Source organism: Monodon monoceros, unplaced genomic scaffold (genome assembly GCF_005190385.1).
Source record: "Monodon monoceros isolate NGI ecotype Baffin Bay Population unplaced genomic scaffold, NGI_Narwhal_1 Super_Scaffold_10, whole genome shotgun sequence".
In the NCBI taxonomy this organism is placed as follows: Eukaryota; Metazoa; Chordata; class Mammalia; order Artiodactyla; family Monodontidae; genus Monodon; species Monodon monoceros.
The window spans coordinates 48,879,085-48,894,487 of NW_021703766.1; the positions used below are offsets into that span (position 1 = coordinate 48,879,085).

Consider the following 15,403-nt stretch of genomic DNA (forward strand, 5'->3'; position numbering starts at 1 on the left):
TGCCCATGGTCACACAGAACTGGGGTTTTCATGCAGTTGGATAAATGTAAATGTGTGTTGAGCTGCTGTTCTGGGCCTGGCTGGGTTAGTAAGGCTCAGAAATTGATTAAGTCTACCTCTGTCCCCAAAGAACTCAGTCTGAGGAGACACACAGAAAAACAATTATAACCTACCATAGATCAGGGTTCAAGGTTTCCCAGAGTGGGGTGGATAAGGGGAGAGGATTACTCCATTCTTCAGAGAAGAATTAATGTCAGAGCATGGCCTAGAAGAATGAGGTGAAGGAGATCAGGACAGCACCCAGCAGCAGATTCCTCTTGGAAAAAAAAAGCCTGGGAATCTTGATTCCCTCACCTAGTCAGCTGGGCCCCAAGAGTTGTTTTACACTCATACCTTGCACCACTGGAGTCCTGGTGGCTCAGGCAAGAGGGCTATACCCCAGATTTACTTCCTGCCTCCAGGCCTCAATTTATCCATTTCTAAATGTCGAACTGATTCCCCAGGTTCCTGCCCCAGCCTAAGGCACCTTACCCAGGCCAGGTGGCGCTCTATGAGAGGGGCGTGAACATATTGGTGACGTCACGTAAGGCGGAGTCTGCAGGACCAGTGGCGGAAGCCTGGGAGGGTGTTGGGACTCAGCCCGAATCTGGCGCGTGGGGGGAGGGGGCTCCCGGGAGCCGGCATAGGGAGGGTCCCCCACCTCCGTTCCCTCGGATTGCTGGATGATCCCACCATCCTCCGCAGACGAAACTGAGTCACGGCGGGGCGTGCGTGGAGAGGGGACAAGGGGCCTTATTCACACAGGGACTGGGAGTCCCATTCCCACCGAGGTCCAGCGCCGCACACACACACCCCATAACCCCCCCCCCCCCCCGCCTCGCCCCACACACACCCTGCGGCTGTGAGTCAGCGGCCAGCCGCGCCCCCTCGGCCCACTTCCTCCTCACCTTCCCAGGGCGGGCGGAGTGGGGGGGGCAGTGAGAGGGGTGGGCCCCCTCCCCACCCATTCCGCTCTTCGGCGGGGGAGGGGGTTCGCCCCTTAGTAATCCCTCATAAATTGGTGGAGAGAGACCGTTGAGGGCTCCGAAGGCAGGATTTAAGGGACAAAATTTGAGAGAATCTATGCTTGACCAGAAGGTCCTCTTCGCCCCCCAAACTGAGTAGAATGTAAAGAAATGGAAAAGTCGATGGGGAGGGTGAGAAGAAATTGTGCCCCCATTGATATTCCCCTAAGAATTTCCATCGTGGGAGAGAACGAAGGATCAAGGAAGGATCAAGGAAGGATCCCTTCCCCTCCATCAAACTTCCCCTCTAATTTGGGGGGGTGACCCCCAGAGTGTATCGCTATGCAGTAACGTTGGGGAAGAGGGAAATAGCGGAAGTCTAAGGTTCCGCGTTGCCCTTTTAAACGCCCTCCACCCCCCTCAACCTCACCGCCTTGAGGTGTCCGCGGCCCCTTTAAGGCGCAGGGCATTATGGGTGCGGGGAGTGGAATTTTGGAACGAAATGTAGCGAAGAGAAGTACAGTAGTAAGAGTAACATTGTAGCCGCCGCCGGCCGAGGGGGCGCGCCGGGGAGGGGACGCCGCACCCCCTTTCTGCTGCCGGGACCCCCGATCAGAGCCCCCGAGAGAGGAGGCGCCCGAGGACCCGCCCCGGCCCTGTCCACGTTCCCCCCAGGAAGCCGGACTCTATGGGGCGGGACCCTGGGGGAGACTGAGCAGAACCTGGAGCCAGCCCTGAACCCCTGAACCTCAAGCCAGGGGCGCCCCGGGAGCACCTACCCCGTGGGCGCTCCGCCCGCCCGCCGAGCAGCCATGAGGTGAGCCTCGAACTGCCTTCAGACCCTTCCCCGCCCGGCGCGAGCTCCCGCCCCGCCTTTGTCCCCCTCCCCCCAGCTTGCTCCGGGCTGGTATTTGGGGACCGGGCACTGGGAGCCTCGGATTTGAGGCCGAGCCCCCTTTGACGAGCTTCAAATACTGACCACTTCCCCTTGACTCTCAAGGCTCCGCGTGGTGCCGGTGAGGTTCTCCCGGGAGCCCTTAGATTTGGGGGCGCTCCAAGGACTCCCGAATTTTTAAAAGACTTTTTCAGAGGACCTTCAAGTTGGCAAATACTCCCCGCAGGGAGGCTAGGATTTAGGCAGGGCTCAGACTCCCTCCAAATCTCAACCCGGCCCCTAGAGAGATTGTGGGGGGGCCGGTTTGGGGGTCCCTGGGACCTGGAAGAGAGATTGAGACGTAGACTTTGGTTTTCGAGGGTCCCCTTTTACGTGGCGCTGGAAAAAGTCTTCCCAAGAGCGACCTTGCTCCTTAACTTCGGGGGTACTTAACCCCCTAAATTTGGGGGGCTCATCCTCCTGTGGAGGAGGTTGGTGTGGACGGATCCACGGACCCAGACGCAGCCTCCAGGGTCTGGCTGGGACTCCCCTCCCCCGCCGCTCCCCACCCACAATTTGCTTAAAACAGGCTGTGCCTAGGACCGAGCGAGCGCTCTGGGCCGAGGGCGGCTCCCCGGCCCCGGGCCAGAAGGGCGGCCCCTCTCCCCAACCTGCACGGCCCTGGGGAGGGAGGGGGCGCGGCAGCTGGGGGAAGGGGGGCCTTTGTCTTCCTGACTCACCTGTCGAGACAGCTGGTGTGGGGAGGGGCCGGCAAAGAGCGCCGTGGGCCGGCTGCTTTCCCCACCACGGCGCCTCCCCCTTCTCTCAACACCGCCCCCCCCTTCCCCAGCAGTCCCGAGTTGTGCGGTTGGAGGAGGGGGCGTTGCAAAGCGTCAAGGTCATAGCCCTCTCCCCAAGGGACCCAGGCTTCCCAGAGAGTTCCAGCTATCTTCCCAGGAATTTAATCCTGGGGCCTGGGGGCCGAAGGGACCCCAGGGATTTTGTCTTTCCCGAGCCTCCCTCAAAACTCCTGGGCTCACCTGAGGGCGGGGCCCGTGCGGCTGGGGGACCCGACTAGCCCCCCCTTATTCTCCCTTTCCCCTGGCCCCCCATAATCTCTCCCTTGAGGCCTGAGCCTGACAATACTATCTCCCTTCCTCTACGCTGTCAGGGACTTCCTGTCCCAAAGCCCCCAGCTCGAGGGGGAGGCCCCTGGGGGCGGCTGGGGATTAACCCCCTGGCGCCCACATCCTCCCACATTCCCCATACCCCTGCCCTCTGACATAGGGTGGCATTCCTTTTTATGGTCAGTAGAGAATCCCCCTCGCACATTTGTTCCTTCTGCTGTAAAGGGATTGCTGGAAAATTTGGAGCAAGGGGGCACCCACAGACACCCACAAGACTTCCTGCCTACCCTTTCCCCCATTATAGCAACATCCCTTCAAGGTCTGCCCCGGGAGAGGGGGCGGTTTTCGGGAGTCAGGCTCTCTTCCTTCACCTTCTTCCTGGGGGGGCTCTCCCCTCCCACTGCCCCCCCGCCCCCCCCCCTTGCCCCCCCCCCCCCCCCCCCACCCCGCCGCGTTTCCGGTCCCAGGCACGGTGGAAGGCGGATGGCGGATGTCCGAGTTAGTGCTGCCTCACTCACTGAGACCGTAAAAGGGCAGGAGCAGTCTGGGCCAGCCTCCCCGCCCCCAGTCCCCGAGGCCCTGGCCCTCCCACAAGGCCCCCCTACTGCTGGCCACGACCAAACCTCCCACCTCCTGGGAGGTGGGCAGAAGTCGAGCTGATGCCTGTCTCACCAGAGAGTTACTCCCACCTCCTGAGGGGTCTTCCCTTCTGATGGCCACACCCGACTTACTGGGCTGTGCCCCTTCTCCCAGGACAGCTAGGAAGGATTCAGAAAGACCCATGGCCTTGTCTGGGGGCAGCTGGGGAAACTGAGGCTCAAAGAGAGAAAGGCCTGGCCCAAGATCCCTCAGAAATCCCTAAGCAGTATTGAGGGAGGGGAGGGGGCTGGGATCCTCAGGCTTCTGGCTGATTTGGCTGGGGACAGTCTTGGGGGCAGTTGGAAGAGAGGATGTTAAGATGGAAAATTACAAGATACAGTTCCTTTTCTCCCAGTTTGACAAATATTTGTTGAGTGTCTGCTGTGTCCGGGACTCTGAGCTGGAATTCTGGGAAGTGGGGCAGAGGTCTGAGAATCTCAGGGCAGAAGGGACTCAAGAAGTGTGTGGTTCATTTCTTTCCTCTTCCAATAATAGTAATTATTATTGTTGTTTTTATTTTTTTTTAAATAATGAGAGACCATTTGATCAAGCATCTGCTTTGTGCCAGGCACTGTACTAGGTGCCTGATTCAATTTAATCCTCACAACAATTCTAAGAGATTGATACTATTAGAACCGTCCCCCTTCCCCAGATGGGAAAACTGAGGCACAGAGAAATTAAGCAAATTGCCTATTAAAGTCAGATTGGAAGTGGGCAAGCCTGAATTTGAACCCAGGCCTCTTTCCAGAGTATTATACTATTAGAGAAAAAGGAAAACCAAACCTTTAGTGGCCTTAAAAAAAAAAATAATATAAGTAACGTGCTTTCACTGTACAAACACTTAAGATAATGATGATAAACAAAAAGGAACCCAGTTACCTTCCTAATCACTTATGGGGAACTGAGGCCTGTCAGGGAGGAAGGACTAGAGTGAACCCATACAAGCCCTGCAGACCCTACATCTGAGTTTCTATCCAGGGTTTCTTCAAAGATCTGTAGTTTGGAAAGGTTGTGTGTGCCTGGGGCTTTGGGGGGTAGATCACAAGTTTTGCGGTTTAAGGGGCTATAGGATGAAGGGGTGAAAGGAAGGGCAAGCCTCTAATATGGAAGGTTTGAGTAAACTAGGGTGACTATGTTTGATTGCCTCCCGTGATGAGAAGCTCTCTCCCTCCTATATTGCCTCTCAGCTCCCTCATATGAATCCTCTGCCAAATTCCAAGTCCTGTGCTTAGGGCTTTTTAAAATCTCTTTCAATCCTTACCAAACCCCAGTGAGTTATGGTTTCCAGGGCTGGAAACTGAGGTTCAGAGACGGGAAGCCACACAGCGAGGGGGTGACTTGAACCTTCTTTTATCTACCACATGCTAGAGCTTACCAGAATGGGAGGACTTGTGGGAGAGTTCTGGGCTGGTTGGGGATTAAGGCTCTCATGTCAAATTGAGGGTATGAGACCCCAGAGACCACTGGAATTAGGCAGACCCCATTTCCATCTCACTCCCTGCTTCCTGGCTGTGGGATTTTTCCATTCTAGCTTTTTGCCTAGTTTATAGTTTTATTTTTTGAACTTAAGTAATGAATTCATTTTTTATAGGTAATACCAGCCCGTGTTAAAACAAAATGAAAAGAAAAGTCATAATCAAGCAATTCAAGAAGGTAAACGGTACAAAATGTCCACTTCCTGCCTCCTCAGGCTCCCAGGTCCCCAGTGCCTCAGAGGCAGCCACGGTTAGTCACCTGAGAAGCAGCTTCTGCATATATCACCACTCTGTGTGCAGAGGTATTTATATCGTCCCCACCTTTTCTTTTTTTAAAAAAAAATACTTCTGATACACACCACTTTATACCTTGCCTTAAAAAAAAAAAAAAATCAGCTTAGCTGTTTTCTCATCTTTAAATGAGGTTAAGAACATTGCGGGGGTGGTGGTGGTGGGGAACTTGGGTTCAAATATGAGCCCCTCTGCTTGTTTGCTGCGCGACCTGGGATAACTGTCTTCACCTCTCTGTGGCCACAGTTCCTCATCTGTAAAAAGGGTGAGCACCAGAGTCCATCTCATGAGGTCATTGCAAGGTTCACTGTGGAACTTGCAGCTCAGTACCTAGAACAATGTCTGGTACACAGGCTAACCAATAAATATCAGATGCCATTGTTAAAAACTTTTCCTTTTTTATAGATGGCTAATTTAACAACTCTTGGATACCTACTATGTCCTAGGCATGATTCTAGGTTCCAAGGACACAGCAGAAAGGACAAAAATCCCTGCCCTCATGGTCCTGACCTTTTGGTAGGGGAGACAGGGATCTGTCAGGCAGGGATCAGGTGCTATGAAACGTGGGACATGCAATGAGAAGGAGAGGAGCTTTTCCAGATAGTGTAGTCAGGGAGGGCTTCTTGGAAGAGGTGTCGGCTAAGTGGCGACCTGAAGGAGGTGAAAATCCAGGATGAGGGAGAACAAGAGCACCAGCCTGCGGTAGGAATGTGTCTGGCACGTTGAAGGAGCAGCACGGAGGCCAGTGGGGCTGGAACAGCAAGCTGGGGGGAAGGAAGGGATGAGATCAGAGATCACACAGATCACGAAGGCCCTGGAGAGAACTTGGCCAGAATAAAAATTCTGTGGGAGCTGCCACGGGAGCTTCCAAGAAGAGGAGGGGCACGATCTGACTTGTGTTTTAACAGGATCCTTTTGCTATAATGGGGACACCACAGCCTGGAGAAGGACAAGACCAGTCTGGGGTCATTCTGCAGACATCCAGCTCTCTGGCCAGTCCAGAGACTCAGCAGGGCAGGGTCGCTTGGGAGAGCAAAGTGCAGCCAGGGTTGGGTAGCAACGAAGGCCCCGGGCACCTGGGCAGAGTCTGCCCTGGGTGTGGGTGGCAGGTGTGGGTGAGGCCTTACCCCTGCCCTGCCAGGGGCAGTGGAAGCCAGAAAGAGCCCCTGAGGCTGCACTTGTCTGGAAACAGCACCTGCTGTTTGGGTAGGGCCCACACAGTCCCCGGTGGTTAAGACTGTGGACTTGGGAGCCAGGTGGCTTGGGTTCAAACCCTTGCTGTGCTACTTACTAGCTGTGTGACCACAGGCGAGTCACGCAACCTTTCTGGGCCTCTGTTTGTAGTCCTTGCAGAATGAGGATGAAATAGCCCATCTAGAAGGGCTGCAGTGAGAATAAAATGAGAGACTCTGAGGAAAGGGCTTAGGGCATCTGAGCAGCTGAAGTGCCTGATGAGAGGGAGGTGCCCCAATTATGTAAACCTGGGGGGAGGGTCTGGGGCCTCAGCTTCCTGGCCTAGGAACCCGGATCTGGGTTTGCTGAGGGGCTTTCCCTGCCTTGTCTTTTACAGTGTCAGTGTTATGCACCAGCCCCCAGCCCTGGTAGAGACAGAGCCATTGTGGGGTATAATTTCTCTCCCCGGAAACCTCTGACCACCAACTTCTTCTTTTCAGGAAAAAGTCCGGTGGGGGTGGGGACCATTGCTTCCCCCTGGTTTGTGTGTGACCTTGGGCAAGTCACTTCCTGTCTGGGAGCCTGAGTTTCCCCACTGGGGGAGGAGGGCATTGAACCTCCCCAGAAGGACTGGTAGGGGGTGGGAGGGATGTGGCTGTCCAGGGACCCAGTGGTACCTGTTCAGGGTGCCCGTGGAAAGGATGCTGACAGTTACTCAGCACTCAGTACATGCCAGGCACTATGCCAAGCACTTTACATGTCCAGACTCATCTACTTCTCCCACTGCCCTGGGGGAGGTGGGGTCTGTCATTTCCCCAGTCTGCAGGCAAGGAAGATGCCTTCTCTCATGTGGGAAGGCTGCTTGCCTGAGTCATATGGAGTAGGTGGCCCAGCGGGGATTTGAACCTACATCTGTGGATATCAGATCCTGAACCCTGAACCAGTTTACTGACCCCCTCCCCACAAGGCTAAGTCAGATGTCACCTCCTCCAGGAAGTCTCTGATCCCCAGGCTGGGGCAGGCACTCCTTCTGGGCACCCCAGGCCTGGTCTTGGATTATCACTATCTACGGACAGGACAGACCACTGTGATGCTCTCCTGCCCTGGAGGGTGGGGCCGGGGCTGTCTGGGTCCCTGCCTGACACGGAGCAGTGAGTGTCCACTGACGGCCGTTGGCGCCAGGGGGGCCGGAGGGATGGGGTTGGCAGCAGGAAGTGGAAGAGCCTGGGATCTAGCCTTGGTCCCCAACTTGCTGCAAGCCTCACCCTTCCCCTCCCTGAGCCTCAGCTTCCTCCTCCAGAGTGGGGAGAGGTGGTTGGGGGAAGGGGGGGCTCCGAGCACCACAGTGGAGATGGGGAAACTGAGGCTCCAAGGGAACCAGGCAGGGGCTGGTTCCCAGCACTGCCCAGAGCTCCTGCCCCGCCCCTTCCATCCGCTTCTCCCGGGCCCCCTCCTCCAGCTGTCACTCTGCATCTCTCTGACTGCCTCAGTCTCTCTGTCCATCTCTTTGTCTTTCTCCATCTGCCTGTATCTCCATTTCTGTATCTTTCTCTGCTCCCTGCCTTTCCATCTGTTTTCCCCCACTACTCCTCTGTCTGTCTGTCTTTCAGTCTGTCTCCGCTACGTCAGTCTGATTCCTTTCTCAGCTCTCTCTTTGCATCAGTCTGTACGTTTGTCTCTTCCAGTCTGTCTGACTCTTCCTCTTCCTGTCTTCTTTCCCCCCATCTGACTGTCTGTCTCTTTCCTTGTCTGTCTCACATCCCCTGTTTGTCTCTTTGTCTGACTCTCCCAGTCTGTCTGTCTGTCTATCCCGTCTGTCTTTTCTCTCCTAGTCTCCCTGTCTGGGTCTCTTCGAGGGTCTGTCCCCAGCCCTCTCTCCCCGTCTGCCTGTCTTCCTCTGCCTCTCCATGGGTCCCTCTTCCTCTCACACTGTCCTTGTGTCTTCTGCTCTCCCAGGGGGCCCCAGATGGAGGTGACCGGCCCCTGGAGGGAGGGTGCCAGGCTCCCCTCAGCTAACTGGCCTCTCTTCCCTTTCCTCCCTCTGGGCAGTGAGACGGTTGTCTGCTCCAGCCGGGCCACTGTGATGCTCTATGATGACAGCAACAAGCGATGGCTGCCTGCTGGCACGGGCCCCCAGGCCTTCAGCCGCGTCCAGATCTATCACAACCCCACTGCCAACTCCTTCCGGGTGGTCGGCCGGAAGATGCAGCCAGACCAGCAGGTGAGGCTTCCCTCCCCGCCCCCTCTACCCGCTGCGCCCCACCACTCCTCACCCCCTTTCCCCCCCTGCCAGGTGGTCATCAACTGCGCCATCGTCCGGGGTGTCAAGTATAACCAGGCCACCCCCAACTTCCACCAGTGGCGTGACGCCCGCCAGGTCTGGGGCCTCAACTTCGGCAGCAAGGAGGATGCAACACAGTTTGCCGCCGGCATGGCCAGCGCCCTAGAGGCATTGGAAGGTTAGAGAGAGTGGGCAGAGGGGACCACCGAGCCCTGCCGTGTGGCCTGGGGCCGCCACTTTACCACTTGGCCTCAGTTTACTCATCTGAAAATGAGGCCAATTCACAACTTCTGTGGAGAATTATTATGAGGATTTTGTGGGTTCCTGTGTGCCCCGAGTGCACCCACGTATAAAACGCATGGTTCCTAAGAGTACATTTTGCTCCAGGAAGTTTTACACGTGCACACCCCTGTGTGACCTCCCAGATCAAGACACAGATATTTCCAGCCTCCAGAAAGTTCCTTGTGCCCTTGCCCCAGGTAACCACTGTACTGACTTACGCCATCATCGGTTAGTTTTCAGGCAACAGTGTTAAGAAAAACCCCCCAGTTGGTATTTCTTAAACTGGAATGTGCCCACGAATCATCTAGGAGAAACGCAGATTCCGATTCAGTTGGGTTGGCCGGGGCCCGAGCCTCTGTACTTCTTACAAGCTCCCTGGTGACGCCAAGGCTACCGGTCCATAAACAGTACGCTTTGAGGAGCAAAGTGACGGCTATGCATCTGGGGTCACAAATCACCAAATGGCGGAGGTGTTTGCTTCCTGGAGCGGCTTCAGGGCTAGTGGGGAAGGGCTTGCTTGTCCGAGGCACAGAAAAATACATGGGAGCCAGAGGCCTGAGCGGGGGGTGAGGAAGAGGCTCTCAGCCTTTCCTGGGTCTTCAGGTGGGGCAGTCTGAGCGGCTGTGACAGGTGCCCTAAGAGCCTGGATGCCGGAGTGGGCCTGATTTCAAGCCTTGTTCCTGCAAATTCGGGTCTGCAGGACTTGGGGCAAGCGGCTCCCCTCTCTGGGCCTTTGCTGTTCCGCCTGTGACCTGGGCATCCTCCCAGCACCCACCTCACATCAGCTCAGTCAGGGGAAGCTCGTGCCGACCCCTCATCGCAGAGGCCCTGGGAGGCCCGGGAGAGCCGAGGGAATGTGCTGAGGGGTGGCGCCCGCTTCCTGGGTGACTCAGCACCCTTTACTCTCACCTTCCAGGAGGTGGGCCTCCGCCCCCGCCCACACTGTCTACAGCACCTCCCACTTGGTCTGTCCAGAACGGCCCCTCCCCAGAGGAGATGGAGCAACAGAAAAGGTGGGGCCAGTCCCTGGGTGGGGAACCTTACTGCTGCCGGAGTTGTAGATTGTTCCAGAACCCCTGACTCCTAGAGTTCAGACCTCTCCAACTTGCAGTTTTCAGAATGTTCCAACTCCCAGGGGACTAGAAATGGACCTCTTTCAGAAACCCCCCACCTCCTGGAGTTTCAAAAACTCCTGACACCCAGAGTTGCAGAACCTTCTGACCCTTCAAATATTGGTCCCCCAGATTCCCAGAATCCAGAATTTGGTTGTCTAGAGGATCCCGGGTGTTCTGTATTCTGGTGTTCTTGACAGTCTGATGACTAGATTGCTCGCCTCTTGCTCTCGCTCTGTCCCTGTCCTCCCCCTGCAACCCTTTCCTGGCCCCTGGGGAATGGAGGACATGAGTGGGGCTTAGGAGCCAGCCTTGCCGGAGACCTCTGAGGGGCGATCCGGGAAGTTGCTGGCCAGCCTGGGGCTCTGAGTGATGGCAGCTCGCCTTCCCTCCCCAGGCAGCAGCAGTCGGAGCTCATGGAGCGGGAACGCAGGGTCTCCAACGCAGGTGATTGCTCGAATGGCCTCGGGGCTCGGCTGACCACCCCAGAGGAGCGGGTGGGCCAGCCGGACAAGAGAGAATAAGGCTTCTCTCTCAGCACCCCTCCTTTTTCGTGTTTCTTACAGGAGGCCCAGCTGCTCCCCCAGCTGGGGGACCACCCCCGCCTCCAGGACCTCCCCCTCCTCCGGGTCCCCCCCCAGCCCCTGGTCTCTCCTCCTCGGGGATCTCGGCTGGGGGGCATGGAGCAGGGGGAGGCCCACCCCCTGCGCCCCCTCTCCCCACAGCACAAGGCCCCAGTGGTGGAGGGACTGGGGCCCCCGGCCTGGCCGCAGCCATTGCCGGAGCCAAACTCAGGAAAGTCAGCAAGGTGAGGGGGCAGGCAAGGCGGGTGTGGGTTGACGGGGCCTGATATTATAATGGGATGAGGCCAGAGTTTCCTGGGAGCCTCACAGGAGGGCTGGAAGGCCAGGAGGCCCGCCTATAAAGCCCCCACCTCTTTGTAATTTGTCCAGCAGGAGGAGGCCTCAGGGGGGCCCTTGGCCCCCAAAGTTGAGAGCAGTCGAAGCACGGGCGGGGGGCTCATGGAAGAGATGAATGCCATGCTGGCCCGGAGGTGAGCCTGAGCCTGGAGCCCTCAAGAGCCGCAGAAAGCCCTTGGAACACACCCCTCAGACCAGCAGTTATCACCTGGAGATTCCTGTTCCGTAGGGCCCGGTGGGGGGAGGGCTCAGATTCCCAGTTAGTTGGTTTCTTTGGGTGAAAGTTCGCCCTTTGATAGCCAGGTTTGGGATATAATGATGGGGATTGCATTCTCCTGAGATGGCTGAGGTTTGCAACCACCCAGGTAGCCTCTGGAATGTTCTAAACCCCAGAATTCTAGGACCTTAGGAGATCCTGCCTCAGAACCTGGGAACTCCGCCCTTAGAATTGTGTGACTCCCAAACGTGGGAATCGGAGAGCCCCACCCCAGTTCAAGAGCAGTACTCTCTTTAACTTCTAAAACTAAAATTTTCTTAGCCCTGACAAATTCCAGAAGTCTGCACGCTAGAATCCACCTTTCTAGAGCTCCGGGGAAGGGAATTGAGTGGCTGAGGGAGGGCTGAAGCCATCTGTTTTTGCCTTTCTCTCTTACAGAAGGAAAGCCACACAAGTTGGGGAGAAAACCGCCAAGGATGAATCTGCCAATGTGGGTCAGGGGCTCTTCCTGCCATATACCCCTTAGGATGTACCGTTTGTGTAGGAATATCGGGGAGGGGGCTGTGACAGGGATGGGCTAGGTTTGAAGGTGGAGGAGGAAAATGAGCAGAGGTGCGGCGTCGGGGGTGGGGGGCTGGCTCATGACAGTTGCTTTTTTTTTTTAATTTATTAAATTTATTTATGTTTGGCTGCATCGGGTCTTTGTTGCTGCGCGCGGGCTTTCTCTAGTTGTGCCGAGCGGGGGCTACTCTTGGTTGCGGTGTGCAGGCTTCTCATTGCGGTGGCTTCTCTTGTTGCGGAGCATGGGCTCTACGCGTGCGGGCTTCAGTAGTTGTGGCTCATGGGCTCAGTAGCTGTGGCTCGCGGGCTCTAGAGTGCAGGCTCAGTAGTTGGGGCACACGGGCCTAGTTGCTCCGTGGCACGTGGGATCTTCCCGGACCAGGGCTCAAACCCGTATCCCCTGCATTGGCAGGTGGATTCTTAACCACTGCGCCACCAGGGAAGCCCTTGGCTCATGACAGTTTTATTTCCCACCAGCAGGAGGAGCCAGAGGCCAGAGTCCCAGCCCACAGTGGTGAGTGAGAGCCCAGTCTAGTCACAGGAACTAAAAGTCCCAGGATGCCCGCTTCTCACATATAACACACCTTGACGGGAGAGTCTGTACAAACAGTGCTGGGGATTGTAGTCTCCTGAGATGGTTCTTTGAACAGGGGCTGATGAGGCTCGGGGAGAAAGATTGCGGCAGGGCATTCCTTGTCCCTGATCTTTTTGATTTATTGCCTGTCCCCCAGAATCTGTGCGGAGACCCTGGGAGAAGAACAGCACAACCTTGCCAAGGTGGGCCATCAATACTGGGGCCCCACCCCCCAAAATAGTTGAATTTGCCAAATTTGTAGGGAGGAACACTGTGTGACCCCTGGAATGGGAGGCAGGGGAGGCAGACCCTCTCTCTAACCTCATTTCTGCCCCAAACCACACCAACTCTCCCAGGATGAAGTCATCTTCTTCAGTGACCACTTCCGAGGCCCAACCCTCTACGCCCAGCTCCAGTGATGAGTCAGACCTGGAGAGGGTGAAACAGGTAGCTTGGGGAAAGGACTGGGAGTGAGGTCCGGGGGATAGAAAGGAGATCTGGGTCCAGACTCTGCCACTGACCTGCCATGTGATTCTAGAAAAGGCCTTGGGAACCTCAGTTTTCCAATCTGAGAAATGGAGAGAGATTGGATCATGTCAGGGATGACACAGACACCATAACCACCTTATCCAGTACCCATGACAGACCTTACTAATCTTATCACTGGACTCACTTCTGTTGAGTACCCAGAATCCTTTTCAGTACACTGGCCCCAGACATTTATCACCAATTGGAGGTGGCAGGAGACTGCAATGTATTTGCCAGCCTTGGTACTGGATGTTCTCCAGTACTTTCCTTCTGGCTCCAAGGATCCAGAATTCTCCCCTAGAATTCTCACTTTGTGGCCTTGCCAGTGATGTCATGGTGTGTGTGTAATAGGGGTCTTGAACCTCCTTCCTCTGGCCCCTCAGTCATTAAGAAAGGGGGGATTCACTTTTGCAAGTCCAAGTACCCTTCCTGATTGGTACCCCATCATTTTCAGGAGCTTCTGGAAGAGGTGAGGAAGGAACTGCAGAAAGTGAAAGAGGAAATAATTGAAGGTGAGGTGGTTTTTTATTTTAAACATTTATTTATTTTGGAGGCATCATGTCCCTTGGAAAGCCCTGTTTTGGAAGGGAAGGGGGAAGAAGCTGTGCCCCTGACCTCTGCCCAGTTTCCTTCCAGCCTTTGTCCAGGAGCTGAGGAAGCGGGGCTCCCCCTGACCACAGGGCCCCAGAAGATCCAGTTTCTCCTTTCCGCACACGCCCTCCGCCTGTCACCCTGCTTTCCCTGCCTCAACTTGACTTGGAATTGGCTGAAGACTACACAGGAATGCGTCTTCCCCACTCCCTATCTCACTTGGAAAATTCCAAGGGGGTGTGGCTTCCTTGGCACCATGCCCACACCCATACTGGCTGCTGATTGGCTGGGGAGGCCCCCACCCTTTGCTCCCTTTGGTCCTTCCCCTCTGCCATCCTCTTGGGGCTGGTTCCTCTGCTGGGGATGTACCAATTAACCCCACAGTAAGGGGGAAGGAAGGAGGGAATTTCACATTCCCTTGTTCTAGATTCACTTTAACGCTTAATGCCTTTGAAGTTTTGTTTTTTAAGAAAAAAAAGTATATATATATATTTAGGTTTGGGGGGGAGGAAATGTTTTTTCTCTTTGGTTTTGATAAAATGGGATGTGGGGAGTTTTTAAATGCTGTGCCCCTGGCTTGTCCCACTTGGGACAGCTATTTAAGGGGGGTTGTCCCATCAGGCTGGGGGCACCTCCCCCCACCCCAGGGACCTCCCTTCCCTCTGGCTCCTTCCCCTTTTCTATGAGGAATTAAGATGCTGTAACTTTTTAGAACCTCAGTTTTTTGGTTTTTTATTTCGGTAGGTTTTGGGGTCCAGGCCATTTTTACCCCCTGGGGAAAAAAAGATGAGGGGGAAAGGAAAAGGGGAGGAAACCTCCCCTCTCCCACCTTCACCTTTAGCTTCTTGAAAATGGGCCCCTGTGGAATAAATCTGCCAGTTTTTATAAGTGCTAAGATTTCTGGAGTGATTTGAAGGGCTGCTCTCATGAGGATGGGGGTGTGTCCCTTCCTCCCCCAGTAATCTGCCTTCCCCTCACCTTCCTTCTTCCCACCCGAACCTGCCCTCAGACTCCTGCAGCTAGGGTGGCCTCTGGCCCCTCTCGGCCTTCCTGCCTCCCTTCCTCTCTGTGCCCCTCACCAGGCAGCTTCCTCACTCCTTCCCACCCTGCCCCAACCACTTCACCACCCTAGAGAAAGCCGGGGGCAGTCCTTCATTGACGGTGTGCCCTTGGACAAGACCCTTTGCTTCCCCTGGGCCTCAGTTTCCCCATCTGGGAAAGGGCTCAAAGGATGACACTGGCCCCTTCCCACCAGATCCCTCCCAGCCTCTAATTTTAGTGAGCCTGCCACCCATTTTGCAGATGCACATCGTGGTTCTCAGACACATTCTCAAGATGACTTTCCCCCAGAGCTCCTTAAATTATACAACACTTACAGTCTAAAAAAAAATAGAATTCAGAAATAACAGAGCTCATAACACATCCCCTTTAATGGTTCAGTGGGTTGGCAGGGGATAGGTGAGGTAGGTAACACCACTACCTGGTGGAATTACTCCATTTGGCTGGAGGTGGTGAACTTCAGGGCTGAGGGGGCAGGTGGAGGAGGCCTTTGCACGAAGGACTGGGGTGGACACTGGGTGTCCAGTTCAAAGGCAAGAAGTAAGGGGGAATCCCTGAGTACTCTGAAGAGGAGATTTGGATGGAGGAAAGGGTGGAGGGATCTGTTGGAATGATCCACTTAAAGAGGGGAGGACCCCAGTCAAGGCACCAGTGGTGGACTAGAGGAGCCACAGGGAGACCCACTGGAGCTAATG

General features: G+C 55.5%; 1 protein-coding gene across 4 annotated transcripts; it reads left to right on the forward strand.

Annotated features, from left to right (window-relative positions):
- Positions 1 to 1,503: 1,503 nt before the first annotated feature.
- On the forward strand, positions 1,504 to 14,537 carry VASP (vasodilator stimulated phosphoprotein). Of its 4 annotated transcripts, none has more exons than XM_029243764.1 (13): positions 1,504 to 1,821; positions 8,633 to 8,804; positions 8,877 to 9,042; positions 10,063 to 10,159; positions 10,656 to 10,705; positions 10,825 to 11,066; positions 11,212 to 11,312; positions 11,834 to 11,885; positions 12,434 to 12,470; positions 12,688 to 12,733; positions 12,887 to 12,977; positions 13,513 to 13,570; positions 13,695 to 14,537. In XM_029243764.1, exons 1-13 carry the CDS (start codon positions 1,817 to 1,819, stop codon positions 13,730 to 13,732), a joined length of 1,155 nt encoding a protein of 384 aa, XP_029099597.1. In that variant the 5' UTR covers positions 1,504 to 1,816; the 3' UTR covers positions 13,733 to 14,537. The 4 variants fall into 4 exon arrangements, with proteins under 4 accessions (XP_029099597.1, XP_029099613.1, XP_029099605.1 ...); XM_029243780.1 differs by having other exon boundaries at positions 12,437 to 12,470; XM_029243772.1 differs by having other exon boundaries at positions 11,215 to 11,312.
- Positions 14,538 to 15,403: the final 866 nt, after the last annotated feature.